General features: G+C 47.3%; 1 protein-coding gene across 1 annotated transcript; it reads right to left on the bottom strand.

Moving 5' to 3' along the window:
• Positions 1–11,762: 11,762 nt before the first annotated feature.
• On the bottom strand, positions 11,763–13,378 carry LOC121967735 (AT-hook motif nuclear-localized protein 25-like). Its single transcript, XM_042518143.1, has 2 exons — positions 13,063–13,378; positions 11,763–12,955 (listed from the first exon to the last, which is right to left on the bottom strand). The coding sequence occupies exon 2, from the start codon at positions 12,787–12,789 to the stop codon at positions 11,881–11,883; it is 909 nt and encodes a 302-aa protein (XP_042374077.1). The 5' UTR covers positions 12,790–12,955; positions 13,063–13,378; the 3' UTR covers positions 11,763–11,880.
• Between the last annotated feature and the right edge of the window lie 1,720 nt (positions 13,379–15,098).

Below are 15,098 nucleotides of genomic sequence, written 5' to 3'. Positions count from 1 at the left end.
CTATGCTCTAGCGTTGATGAGCAACTCCAGATCTTCCTACGTTAAGGTTACGGTATTGAGTTTTCCAGCTTCTTCCATCGCAAAGCTTCAGATCCATGTAAGATGTTTCCATAAACGATGCCAAATTTGATCTTGTTTGAAGGTGATGAGATGGTGCGCTGGCTTCAGTGAATGAAGAACGATGAACTTCTCAAGATCTGAAGGAACTCCTTGATGATTCTACGCACTATGAGACGAGACAATAAAGTGTTAGTGACCTAAGTCCATAGTGGGAATCTATGGCTAGGCCCTCCGACGCTCAAGTCAATTTCCTCTCTTGGAAAAGTGGAAGAAGAACAGTAACAGAGAATGCAGGAAAATAGGGTTTCAGATGCAAGTGCTTGTGTTTGTGTACCTCGCCAACGGAGAGGATTTTCCTTTTTATACCACCTCACATAACCTCCGCAATCGTGAGGTGGTCCCCGATTTGTTAGAGTTTGTTAGAAGATGAGCAAAGTACAACCTAAACTTCATGCAATAATCCTCTGAGAAATCTTTCTTCTACCCCAGATGTACCCTCTTTGTCGTTTATAACTTGATTACTTGATATGATGACATATGCAAAAGAATACATTGCTGTAACCAATTAATGAATGAAGAAACTTCGAGAGAATATTTCCTGGCAAATTTGACAGACTATCATGAAGTTGTTGACAGCTTTTCTACTGAATATATACTAGCCAATTCTTAAGTCGATTGTATCATGAGAACAGTTTCTGTTGAGTATATTTCGATCGATCATGTATTAAGAATACCTTCTGCTAAATATATCTCGGTCGGTCATGCATTAAGAATACCTTCTGTTGAATATATTTCTGTCAGTCATGTATTACGAATAGCTTCTATTGAATATATCCCGGCTGGTCATGTATTAAGAATACCTTCTATTGAATATATCCCAGCCGATCCTGCAATAAGAATACCTTCTGTTGCATATATTCCGACCGGTCATGCATTAAGAATACCTTCTGTTAAATATGTCCTGGCCGGTCATGTATTAAGAATATCTTCTGCTGAATATATCTCAATCGGTCTTACATTAAGAATACCTTCTGTTGCATATAATCCTATCTGGTCATTAAGTCGGTCGTATGCTAAAAGTTTTATAAATCTAAGTGCCTTTAAGCTCGTTCAGGCCTTGCCCGGTCAAGCATATTCAAGCATCTTTATGTTCGTTCGATCTTTACTCGGCCGAACGTATGTATAAACTTTATAAGGCTAAGTGCCTTTAAGCTTGGTCGGGCTTTGCCCGGTCAAGCGCATACAAGCATCCTTACACTCGTTCAGTCTTCTCTGTACTAAACAGATGCTAGAAACTTTATAAGACTGAATGACTTTTGGTTCGGCTAGGTTTTGCCCGGTCGAGCGTATACAAGTATCCTCACACTCGTTCGGTCTTTGCTCGGTCGAACGTATGCCAGAAACTTTATAAGATCGAGTGCCTTTAGGCTCGGCCGGACTTTACCTGGTCGAGCACATACAAGCATCTTCACACTTGTTCGATCTTTGCTCAGCCGAACGTATACTAGAAACTTTATAAGGCTGAGTACGTTTGATCCGGCGGTAAGAATGGGGGGCCCACCTTCTGAAGGGTCCCAGCCTAAGGACGGATGGAGGGTTGGCCAAGCGGGTGATGGTCCGAGCGGAGCTAGAGATAACCCATCCATGGGCTTGGGTTTCCGACGCCAAGGCAGGAAGATCGAAGGGCCGAGCGGAAGTCCGCTCGGCTGGGACCGAAGGGCCGATCGGGTGGTCCGTTCGACCAGGATAGGGGAGAGGGTACAAAGGTGGCCGAGCGGCCTATGCGCTCGGCTCGGGTTATGGGATATCAGCAGAAGCATGTCTGATGATTAGGCCGTACACAAGATCGCACGATGGAGGATCTTGCCGTCACATCATGGAAAGGTTGATACAGTAGCAGTATGGCCTCATGGACGTCTTTCTGACAGACCCATACCTGGGCATGGTCAAAAGCAGGTGGTTGCTTTGATTGGCGCGCCCAGGCTTCTTCGAGAGGTCTATATAAGGTCTCCATTTCTTCACCGGATGTATGAAAAAAGTCTTCATCTTGAGGCCACCTATTCGTGATTCCTCGCCTGACTTGAGCGTCGGAGGGCCGTCGCCGGGACACCCCTCCCGGCTCGGTTTTGCTGCAGGTTCGCCGGAGCACTCGAGGATTCAGCAGGGAGCGCCACGTGCCCAGTGTCCTTTGACTCCTGGTTCGGACAGGATCAAATTGGCGCCGTCTGTGGGAACGCGCCTGTATCCGAGCGGAATAGATGGACGAGGCTGGATGACCTCACACCGTGATGCTCCTCCAGGAGAAACTCGACGCTCTAATGGAGGCAAGAGCAGCTAAGATCGTGGAGCAACAGAGACAAAAGGCTCAAGCTGAGTGGATATCCGAGCGACCCAGGAGGACCGACCGGAGAAACATTAGAAATGGGAGCAAAATAAGGGTCCGATCGACCCTCGGGTGGGAGCAACTCCTGCCCCGATATCGGTCCGACAAAGGGGTCTTCATCAGGCGAGGCAACTGGCCAATAAGTTTCGACAAGTATAACGTATGCTCCTCACTCCACGGGTATTCGGGAGTTGAGAAATTGGGTCATAGTCATGCCGATCGATAGGTCAGTTCTTTCAATTACCTGTTGCTCATAGATTGGTAGTTTAAGTAAGAACTCCCGTGCCACTCGGCCGGGAGGATAATAACCGAGCCCCGAGCTCGATGGGAAGAACTCCCGTGCCACTCGGCCGGGAGGATAATAACCAAGCCCCGAGCTCGATGGGAAGACCCTGTGCCGCTCGGCCGGGAGTATAGCAACCGAGCCAGAGGCTCGATGGGAAGACCCCGTGCCGCTCGGCCGGGAGTATAGCAACCGAGCCAGAGGCTCGATGGGAAGACCCCGTGCCGCTCGGCCGGGAGTATAGCAACCGAGCCCCGAGCTCGATGCGAAGACCCCGTGCCGCTCGGCCGGGAGTATAGCAACCGAGCCCTAAGCTCGATGGGAAGACCCCGTGCCGCTCGGCCGGGAGTATAGCAACCGAGCCCCGAGCTCGATGCGAAGACCCCGTGCCGCTCGGCCGGGAGTATAGCAACCGAGCCCTAAGCTCGATGCGAAGACCCCGTGCCGCTCGGCCGGGAGTATAGCAACCGAGCCAGAGGCTCGATGGGAAGACCCCGTGCCGCTCGGCCGGGAGTATAGCAACCGAGCCAGAGGCTCGATGGGAAGACCCCGTGCCGCTCGGCCGGGAGTATATTGATCGAGCCACACGCTCGAGGATCGAAGGCCCCGGACCATTCGGCCGGAGGTATATTGATCGAGCCGCACGCTCAAGGACCGAAGGCCCCGAGCTGCTCAGCCGGAGGTATAGTATCCGAAGGCCCCCGAGCCGATCGGCCGGGAGGTGTATATCCGAGCTGGAAGCTTGAAAGTGAAGGCCCCCGAGCCGATCGGCCAGGAGGTGTATATCCGAGCTGGAAGCTTGAGAGCGAAGGCCCCCGAGCCGATCGGCCGGGAGGTGTATATGTTCACTCGTAAGCGAATGACCCGTGCTGTTCGGCCGGGCATAAATATTGTTCGAGCACGGGATATGATATGAAGGCCAAGGTCGCTTGACCTGGTAAAAAGTTAGCCTTGAAGGCCGTCTAGCCCAGACGTTAAACCGTAGAGCCGCGCCGATCGGCTATAAAACATCCGCGCCGACGAGCACCGTCGTTAAAAATCGAGAGCCGCGCCGATCGGCTATAAAACATCCGCGCCGACGAGCACCGTCATTAAAAATCGAGAGTCGCGCCGATCGGCTATAAACATCCGCGCCGACAAGCACCGTCGTTAAAAATCGAGAGCCGCGCCGATCGGCTATAAACATCCGCGCCGACGAGCACCGTCGTTAAAAATCGAGAGCCGCGCCGATCGGCTATAAACATCCGCGCCGACGAGCACCGTCGTTAAAAATCGAGAGCCGCGCCGACGAGCACCGTCGTTAAAAATCGAGAGCCGCGCCGATCGGCTATAAACATCCGCGCCGATGAGCACCGTCGTTAAAAATCGAGAGCCGCGCCGATCGGCTATAAACATCCGCGCCGACGAGCACAGTCGTTAAAAATCAAGTCGGTCCGGCGACTATAAATACCCCGAGCGGACGAACGAATATCAGAGTAAGAAACCGTGGAAACTACAAATATTAAAACATTCAGGCCCGATTGGGGGTTGGTCCTTCGATACTCGGCGTTTGTTAACTTCACGCAGGCAAGATACGTGCAGAGCGAGTAGGCCTCCCCGCTCCGACTTTATGCAATGGGCCAAGACGATCGGACGCGTGACGGAGAACGCTTAAGAGCATGACTGACTCTAAGCATACACGTTAAGCAAACAGAAGAATATTATGGATAATGAGTAAGAAGATAAAAGCAAAGGGGCATCGTTTCATTAGAAGAAAAATTATGCCGAATGGCACGTACAAAAATTTTACATCCGCCGAGCGGATGAAATACAGAAAGTACTTGAAATAACCTGCATCACTCCGGATCCTCAAAATTAAAAAAGGCGTCCGGGATGTCGTCAATCATGGCCGCCAGTTCTGGAGGAGGAATGCTCAGGTCAGCAGGAAGGTGCCCCCCCTTCTTAAAGTACGCCGTAGTGACCTTGACCGCCTCGATGAAGGTTGAGGAGACGTTGCCACCGAACTTTTCGCCAAAGCGCTCCGAGCGGAGGTATTCCTGGCGCGCTACTGCTAGGCGACTCGGCTCTCCCTCCTTATATTTTTTGAGTGCCGCTCGGGAAGCGGTTAAGGTATCTTGGACTGCCTTCAAGTCCATCTCAGCCTTTGTGCGTTCAGCCGAACGGACCTCCTGCTCGGCGTTCAGCTGGGCCTCCAGATCCTTGGATCGCTGATCTAGCGCACGGACATCTACTTTCATCTTGTCCAGATCGGCTACTGCTCGCTTCTTCCGGGCAGTAGCGCGTTTGGCATCCGCTTCGCGCTTCTTGACTTGGCCCTCTAGCCGAGCCACCTCCATAGCCAGGTCGGCAGCCTTCTTTTGTTCGGCCTCGAAGGCTTGTTTCTCTCGCTCAGCCGACGGACCCCCCGACACTTGAAGTTTTTCCAGGAGCTCCTCCAACTCGGCTAGCCGATGGCTAGTGGCGATTTGCTCAGCCCAGCGCTGTAAAGAAAATAATGAAATCAGGAACCAAACAGTAGCATGGCACAGGAAGAAAAATGAATTTACCTGAGTGGCCTGCTGCATGTTGTTGTCGCCGAGTTGCTTGGGCGTCATGAGGGCCACTTGAATCTGCGCGTCCTCAAAAAACTTGGCGAGCGGACCCGTCAAGGTTATTTCGTGAACAGGGCTCGAAGGTCGATCGGCGGACAGTAAATATTCCTCCGATGGGAATCGGAGGGTAGTCTTGATGGTTGGATGGCCGGACGGCGCTTCTTCAGTCGCGGCCGCCTGATGGAAGTTTCGCCCAACCGACGTAAGCGGCGACGAGCCCGGGGAGGAGAGCCGGAGGGCTGTGCGGTGGGCGAAACCGCAGGGGTCCCGATCTGTGATGGCGTGCGATCCGGCGAAGTTACGTCGATCGGCGCCTGTGGTTCCGCCTCTTGGGTCGGCGGACGGCTGGAGTCTCTTCGACGTTTCCGCCGAACCTCCAATGGGGGATCCCCGACCTGGGGGACGCCCAGCTCGGCGGGGGCTGAGGAAACAGGATCCGCCTCAACCTCCGTTGAAGCGGATGGGGCAGCTTCTGTTTCAGGGGCGGACTGCGCCCCCCCCTCTCCTGCATCTGCCGGGCGGCTGGGGATGAGACCCCGCTCGGCGAGCTCTTTTTTGGTGGCCGCTTCAATTTCCACGGACTTTAATTTCAAATTAGCGGTAGCCTTGGAGCGCCACATGACTTCAGCTGCAGTAAAAGAAATTAAAATCAATTAGACAAAAAAAGACTAAGAGAGTAAAGAATCCTTACTCATGCGGAAGGGGAGATTTGCCCGAACGGGAGACAATCCGAAAATATACAACACCCCCTTGAGCAGCAACTGGTCGATCTTGTATCGCTGACCGGACAACCAGTTCGCCGCATGAAGATAAGCTGGATTGCTTCTGAACTTGCCGAGCTCCGGCTGAGTCGGCACAGCGGTCTGCCATTTGGTTCGGAATGCGGGCCGCTCGGGAAGTCGGATATAGAAGAAAAACTCCTTCCAGTGTTTGTTGGAGGTCGGCATATTATCAAAAAATTTAAAGCCTATTCTACTTTGGAAAATAAAAGTGCCCGGCTCGGATTGTTTGGGGTAGAAGAAGAAGTGGAATATTTTGGGGTCAAGAGGGATACTGTGCAGCTTGAAGAGGACGACCACCCCGCTCAGCAGCCTAAAGGAATTCGGCACAAGTTGGCCGAGCGGGATGCGAAAATAGTTACAAACCTCTAAAATAAAGGGATGGGTAGGAAATCTAAGACTGCCCTGGAATTGATCTAAAAAGAAACAGATGGTGCCGATCGGCGGGTCATGTGGCCGGTCAGTCGGGTCGGCTATAACTATTTCATGGTTATCAGGAATCTCATACGTCCGAACAAGGCGCCGAGCACCCTCCTCATCAAATCGACTCTCCATGGTCAGGTACCAAGGGCCGGGAACACCAACAGCGGGTCCGGAGGAGCTTGCCATCTCGAAGAAGCAGAAAGGTAGCAAGAAATTGATGGAATGCAAACAAAAGAGGCAAGACAAGTTGGGAAGACCTTGTAAACGAAGGGAGAAGACTCACTGAGAGGGAAGCGGACGAGAAGGATCACCGGTGAGATGGTAGCCGTCTAAAAACAGACACTGGATCGCCGGAGGCCGCAGCAATAGAATGAAACAGAAAGACAAAGCGCGAGCAAGTGACCGGCCAAAAAAGGGGACGGAGGCTTTATACAGCCGAGGCTGGTCAGCCTCCGCCGTCCGATCTAGGTCACGAGAAACGAGGACGCCATCGGGCCGTCCATTTCAAACGGGGGCGTCCCATCGTAAGTGACGCCGCTGCCACACAATGGTCGACACGTGGCGCCCTGTCATCGAGCGCAATTAATGCGCCCATACCGCGCACACTTCGCCTTAATGAAAAAGATTGCACGATTTCCGAGAAGATTTAGACAAGCAAACACCCATGTCGAGCGACAAGACAACCAAAACGAAGAGTCGAGCGGCTGAATTTGGCAGAAGGGCCGAACGGCCCCATGGATATTATAAGCTACGGAAAGGCGGCGACCGCCCGCTCGGACACATATAGTCCAGTCAGTCGGACTCACTTCCTCCTTCGACTAGACTTAAAGGGAAGGCAAGTGATCCGGCGGTAAGAATGGGGGGCCCACCTTCTGAAGGGTCCCAGCCTAAGGACGGATGGAGGGTTGGCCAAGCGGGTGATGGTCCGAGCGGAGCTAGAGATAACCCATCCATGGGCTTGGGTTTTCGACGCCAAGGCAGGAAGATCGAAGGGCCGAGCGGAAGTCCGCTCGGCTGGGACCGAAGGGCCGATCGGGTGGTCCGTTCGGCCAGGATAGGGGCGAGGGTACAAAGGTGGCCGAGCGGCCTATGCGCTCGGCTCGGGTTATGGGATATCAGCAGAAGCATGTCTGATGATTAGGCCGTACACAAGATCGCACGATGGAGGATCTTGCCGTCACATCATGGAAAGGTTGATACAGTAGCAGTATGGCCTCATGGACGTCTTTCTGACAGACCCATACCTGGGCATGGTCAAAAGCAGGTGGTTACTTTGATTGGCGCGCCCAGGCTTCTTCGAGAGGTCTATATAAGGTCTCCATTTCTTCACCGGAGGTATGAAAAAAGTCTTCATCTTGAGGCCACCTATTCGTGATTCCTCGCCTGACTTGAGCGTCGGAGGGCCGTCGCCGGGACACCCCTCCCGGCTCGGTTTTGCTGCAGGTTCGCCGGAGCGCTCGAGGATTCAGCAGGGAGCGCCACGTGCCCAGTGTCCGTTGACTCCTGGTTCGGACAGGATCAAATACCTTCTGTTGCATATATTCCGACCGGTCATGCATTAAGAATACCTTCTGTTAAATATGTCCTGGCCGGTCATGTATTAAGAATATCTTCTGCTGAATATATCTCAATCGGTCTTACATTAAGAATACCTTCTGTTGCATATAATCCTATCTGGTCATTAAGTCGGTCGTATGCTAAAAGTTTTATAAATCTAAGTGCCTTTAAGCTCGTTCAGGCCTTGCCCGGTCAAGCATATTCAAGCATCTTTATGTTCGTTCGATCTTTACTCGGCCGAACGTATGTATAAACTTTATAAGGCTAAGTGCCTTTAAGCTTGGTCGGGCTTTGCCCGGTCAAGCGCATACAAGCATCCTCACACTCGTTCAGTCTTCTCTGTACTAAACAGATGCTAGAAACTTTATAAGACTGAATGACTTTTGGTTCGGCTAGGTTTTGCCCGGTCGAGCGTATACAAGTATCCTCACACTCGTTCGGTCTTTGCTCGGTCGAACGTATGCTAGAAACTTTATAAGATCGAGTGCCTTTAGGCTCGGCCGGACTTTACCTGGTCGAGCACATACAAGCATCTTCACACTTGTTCGATCTTTGCTCAGCCGAACGTATACTAGAAACTTTATAAGGCTGAGTACGTTTAGGCTTGGCCGGGCTTTTCCCGGTCAAGCACATACAAGCATCTGCATACTCGTTCGGTCTTCGCTCGGTCGAACGTATGCTAGAAATTTTATAAGGCTGAATGACTTTAGGCTTGGCCAGGCTTTGCCTAGTCGAGCGCATACAAGCATCCTCACACTCGTTTGGTCTTCGCTCGGCCGAACGTATACTAGAAACTTTATAAGGTTGAATGCCTTTTGTCCAAGGTAGATTTATGTTCGTCCGGGCGCATGCACAAAATCCCTCAGTTGGTCGACCTCTATCTATCCCTTTGTGTGACACAGACTTGATAAGGCTAAGCACCTTTGGACCCGGACAGTATTTCCCGTCCAGGCATATACAAAGAGCCTCATGCTTGACCAGGATTAGGTGTCACCCCATCCGCTCGATTTTGACTTCCACGTCACCTGAAGGGTTCACTCACCATAACCCGTATCAGGATCAATATTTTATTACTAATGACATAGCAGTGCACTTGTGGTTTCGTAATAACTCCCGATCTCGACATCCCCTCCGGCTTAATCTTAGATCCTAACGTCGCCCATGTATAGACCCAGATCGCCAACATCCTCAATGTTTTGGATCCTAGTATCACCTGCGTCTTGACCTCAGTTGTTGATATCCCTTCTGGCTCAATCTCAAATCTTGACATCGTCCATGTCTCAACTCAGTAGCTGACATCATTTTCGACTTAACTCCAGATCCTGACACCTTTTTGGTCTCAGCATCATATCCTGACATCACCTAGGTCTCAATTTCTGATCCCGACATCCCCTCCAGCTTAGTCTCAGATCTTGACATTACTCATGTCTAGACCTAGATCACTGATATCCTCCATGTTTTGAATCCCATCATCACATATGTCTCAGTTGTCGACATCCCTTCTAGCTTAGTCTCAGATTTTGATATCGTACATGTCTCGGCCCAAATCACCGACATCGTCCATGTCTCGGATCCCAACACTACCTATATTTTAGTCTTAAATCCTGATGTCGTCATTGTCTAAGTCCAAGTCACTGACATTCTCCATGTTTTAAATCCCAACATCACCTATGTCTCAGTCTCAATTGTCGGCATCCCCTCTGTCTTAATCCCATATCATGACCTCATCCATGTATCGACCTTAGTTGTCGACATCCCTTCCAGCTCAATCTCAGATCCTTACATCGTCCATGTCTCGGATCCCGATATCACCTATATTTCGACCTTAGATTCCGGCATCCACCATGTCTCAATCTCAACAATAGACTTCGTCTCAATCTCAGTCTCGGCCATCGACATCGCCCCTATGTCAACTCCGGATCCCAACATCTTCCCAGCTTCGGTTTCAATTGTCGACATAATCTATTCTCAAGGTCACTCGGTATCAACACTATTTCTTCATCCGTATATGGATTGGACCCACACACTACGAGCCCTTGATAGGGTTATTTCTCTCAGGCAAGGTGGACAACGATTATGAATATTATATGACATGCAACACCAGATGAATGGAGAGACGGCTAAGAAATTTTTAGATCTAATCCCCTACATGCTCTCCTATAAACACTTGACACTTGATGAATTGAGAAGCAACTAACATCTGTTGGATATGATCCTTTCATTGGCGCATATAAGGATGATAGAGGAGCGTGCGATATTTGGAGCATCTGATATGGAGATGCTCATCTGACACTTGAATATACCTTAGAGAGAGTAAATACAAAAGGATTCGAACTCTCCATAACTCCACCAAGTTGTCTCCTTCTCCCAATATACTACCTCAAATAAACTCTAACTTAAGTGTCAGACTGGTCTGTCGGAATCTCATCGACATAAATCTTTCTTTTGGAGTGCCTTTCAGATCCCTTCATTTCCTTCACCGATGCTCTCTGGAGGTCGCACACATTAATACGTTCGTTGACTGATGACTTGATCATCCACGATATTTAACCGAGACAATCTTAATCACACAAGGTGTTCTAGTCATATTATCTATAAAATTATTTCTTATTCAAGTAAAAATTACAATGTTAAGCTCCTTTCAAACTTAATGTTCATATAACTTAATTATTTGATTCAAGTTATCATGCATATACCTTAATTATATGATTATCAAGTAATTATATAACTAAAGTTATGCGAAATAAAACATAACTTAATGTTGTTTGATTCAATTTTGAAATACTCATTTTGAAAAAAAAAAAAACAAAATTTAAGATTTTTTTGTTAACTTCGAAATCACATAAAACATCGCACTTCCAAAGTAATCACATTCCAAATTATATCCTCTCTCCATTTGCCGATGTGCCAGATATGCAACATTACATAGGAATCGCTTAGTACTTATTACTTGAAAAACAAAAGATTAAATAACATAAACTTAGTGTCTTAAATGAACTGCAACAACAATACCACAATGGTGTATAAGTAATGTTTAAAGTGCTCATAAAATACTACAAAAGAATTCATTTGATTTTTGATCGATGGAAGAAATTATCCCTAGATTCATATTAATATTTGAAATAAGGGATACCTGCACCATTGTTATCTAACATTCCTCAGCACCTGCAAGCTGTGCATTAGAAGATGCTGTTTGCATGAATTCTGACCTAAGTAATTTTACGGTGTTTGTGAATATGCAAGCTTCCAAGGTTCTTCTCATTCCAGGAGACAGTGCATACGCCCTTTCTGCACAAGTGTACTTTGGAGAGAGACGAAAGCCAATATGAGAATCTTTTGGACAGATTCTGAAACCGTATTTCTTTCATGGGAGTTTGCCTTCCCTGAACAACAACAAAACGTAAAATCACTTCATGCCTTCTTCCTTCTCTTTCTCTGGGTACTTGACATTGACTACTTCGGTCATCTTCCCATAAAAATCAGGTGAGATTTAGAAGGTTTCAAGTTTCATCATTCCTTCACCGAATTCATCTTCATCTGTATACTACAACCAAAAACTAGAGGAACAAAAAGCAGAACAGTGCATGTGGTTTGAATGGAAAAGATCATGAACCAGATATTATCAGAGCAAACTTTGACGCAGAGAGATATGAGTACAATGAATACTACATTTCGAACCTGTTTCGTGGAAAGAACTGATGCGTAGCTCGTTCAAGAGGAAGAACACAAATCCACAGCAATGATTAATTAGTAGAAGGAGAGAGAGAACAGAAATAGATGGGAGAAAAAGAGAAATAGAATTGATTAAAATGGTGGTCTGACTCCACCAGTACCCCAACCGAAGGCGTCATTTGGGAGCTGGTAGCCGCCGCTCAAGTTATAGAACGGGACGCCGCTGCCTCCACCGCTGACGCCGCCTTCGCCGCCTCCCGTCACGCCGGAAGTCTGAGATATAGTTGTCTGTTGCCCTGGTGCAGCGGCCGCCGCGGCGGCCTCTTCATCCTCGCTGCCCTCCAGCGGCAACCGCTCGTACACCGCATTGGCGAAGGAAGCCACCATGAGCACCACCGGCCCCGTGGCCACAAGCGGCCCTGCGACGCCTCCGCCGATCACCTGGCCTTGCCCTCCCGCCAGGAACACGGAGAGGCCGCCGGCGCCTGGCGGCGCCGGCGGAGGCAGGACGGTGCCTGTCAGGGAGAGGATCTCGAACCGGCCGCGCAGAGTGGCCACCATGCTTCCCGGCGGAGAGGCCCCGGGCTGGCGGAGCGACACGTTGGTGACGGAGCCGGTGCCGCTAAGGACGGAGATGCCGCGGCCGCGCCGGCGGGCGTACTCAGAGATGCACTCGAACACGTCGGCGCCGGCGGTGACCTCGAGCACGTGCGAACGTAGCGCGTTGGGAGAGTCCCGCGTCACGATGATCGGTGGCTTCGGTTTGTTCTTGGAGCCCGCCGGACGGCCCCGAGCGCGGCGAACAGAACCCCCTCCTCCAGATGTGCCGGCCGGGGAGGAGTCAGAAGGCGGCTGGTCCCCATGCTCCTCAGGGGAAAGCTTAGGGCTTTTCTCCGGGGAAGACTTGGAATCCTGTGGCGGGACGTGCGTCGACGGCGGAGGCGGCTGCGGCGGCCGGAGGAGGTGTTGGAAGTAGCGTGAAGGTCCACCACCGCCCCCACCGCCGCCGCCGCTCTGGGTGCCGGATTCCATCCCGGCCATCCCCGGCACATCGACTCGCTCCCACCACTTGTTTGCCAGCTTATCCTCCGCGATATTAGATTTTCTTCTTCCTCTTCTTCTTCAAAGCTTCGACTCGAAACACAAAGATGAGATTTTTATTCAATCTCCAGCTTTTTTTTTCTCTAGCGCTCGCCGAGATTCCCAACTCAAGGAACAAGTTACAAAGTAAGAAGAATTAATATATTTTACAGAGCAAGAAGCGAGTCTAGAATCAATTAATGCAGACAGAGTTCTACCACCAGAGGAAAAAACCTTATCTCTTCCCTGCACCAACAAAAGCTGCTAAAGATGCAATCTTTTTCACAAGATAGATCTCCTTTCCTCAGGAAAAAACAACGACTCGAGTCGTCTATACGAAAGCCAGCTCTCAAGATCTAAATCAAACATGATGCCGCTGCTGATGAAGAAGCTGCTAGCTGCACAAGGGAGACGAAGAGCGAGCTAGCTAGGCTAGCTGGGCTTGTGAGAGGAGAAAACAAGATTGGTGCAAGACTAAAGGAACCTAACAGTATAAAATTCTGCTTTAGTATGAAAAGAAACACAGTGCATAAAAAAAAATAGGGTTGGGGAGGTGTTAATTAGTGTGGTTATTCGAATGAGTTATCATGTCATGTTAAATAATGGATTAAAAAAAGTGCAAGGGAGAAGGTTGCAACAAAGTCCAAAGTTTCCTTTAGGTAATGTGTGTGTTCATCTTTTGCTTTTTACCACTAGGGTTGGCTACTTGTCCCTCTTGCTACATGACACTCGAGTTATTTGTGCATGTATGGACAAGACGTCAGGACCGGTTCCCGTTTCTGTAGCGTTCGGTGAAGTTTGGAAAATTTTACTGAATTATAATAAATAAATAAATAAAATTGTAATGGAGAAAATTCCATCTGCTGTGTTGACAACTAAATTTCATGTGCATGGCTGGCTGTCTAATATAATATATAAATATATAGGTTTTGGACAAATGCTCTAAAGACATCCAGGTCTCCTCTTTTAAAAAGTTCCAGTCCAGTCAAGACTAATAATTAATACGAGATGGCTAACTTAAGGCCTAAGGGTCATTTTTTTGAAAAAATATATATATATATAGACTAATAATTAATACGAGATGGCTAACTTAAGGCCTAAGGGTCAATTTTTGAAAAATATATATATATATATATATATATATATATATATATATATATATATATATATATATATATATAATCAAATATCACAGTTTAAAATTTAGAGGGTGTTTGACTGAACTTATAAGTTCTCCAAAATAATTTATAAGTTGTTTTGGAGCTTATAAGCTCTTCAAATTTGTTTGGTAAAAATTTTTTCAAACAGCTTATAAGCTGTCAAAATAAGTTATTTTGGAGTTTATAAGCTGTTTTTTAAAAAGTATGGAAGACCCTATTTTTTTAAAAAAGATCTTATTTTAATAATTTTTTTCTCTAAAATATCCTTATATAATTTCATAAATCCTCATCTTATCCTCCATAAATTTTTATAAGCCTAATATCATTTTATCTCCGCCGACTTTTCTTCCAACGCTGTGTCATCTTCTCGGCCAATGCCTCTTTCCAATTTTCTCTCCCCCGGTGCAAAAATTCGCCCAAAACCCTCTATTAATAAAAATCTCAAAATCCTCTATTAATAGTATTATACCCTTTTTGATAATTTTATTAATAAAAAGATCTTATAATACCAAACACATCAATACCTTTAAGTTGATTGTAATAAGTTCACCCAAACACTTTAACAACTTATTTTTAAAATAAGATCTAACAACTTATAAGCTCCTAAAACAACTTATAAGTTGTACGAGCTTATAAACTATTTTTAATAAATTTAGCCAAACACTCTCTTAGTCAAGATTTGATAAATATTGTTTTGACTTAACAATGTCCTTCTAAATCAAAGAAAGAAAAGATCACAGTTTAAATTTTGTCAAGATTTGGTAAATATTGCTTTGACTTAACAATGTCATTCTAAATCAAAGAAAGAGACCATAAGTTTTTGCCCTATATATACTTTATAAGGATATTGTATAATTAATAACTGTGTTATAAATTAACGAAACTTTCATAAACAGTTTGGGTATTAGCTTGCTTTGTGTATGAATATGTAAATTTTAATTATATTCTTTTAATAAAAATTATTCAAATACGTATAAAATTATAATAATTTTATAATATGTTAGGAATGATAAGACTTTTAACAAATACACTCATTTATAACTCTATCAATCATTTTTAAAATGAAAAATTAATATGGTCCATGGAAAAAAATTTGGGATCGAATTAGCC

Source organism: Zingiber officinale, chromosome 3B (assembly GCF_018446385.1).
Source record: "Zingiber officinale cultivar Zhangliang chromosome 3B, Zo_v1.1, whole genome shotgun sequence".
NCBI classification, from domain to species: Eukaryota; Viridiplantae; Streptophyta; class Magnoliopsida; order Zingiberales; family Zingiberaceae; genus Zingiber; species Zingiber officinale.
Note: the sequence above shows the minus strand (reverse complement) of the source record. Positions and strands in the feature narration are given on the sequence as shown.

Excerpts from the sequence above, each read along its gene's own strand:
- LOC121967735 (XM_042518143.1), bottom strand. The coding sequence starts at position 12,789 with ATGGCCGGGATGGAATCCGGCACCCAGAGCGGCGGCGGCGGTGGGGGC.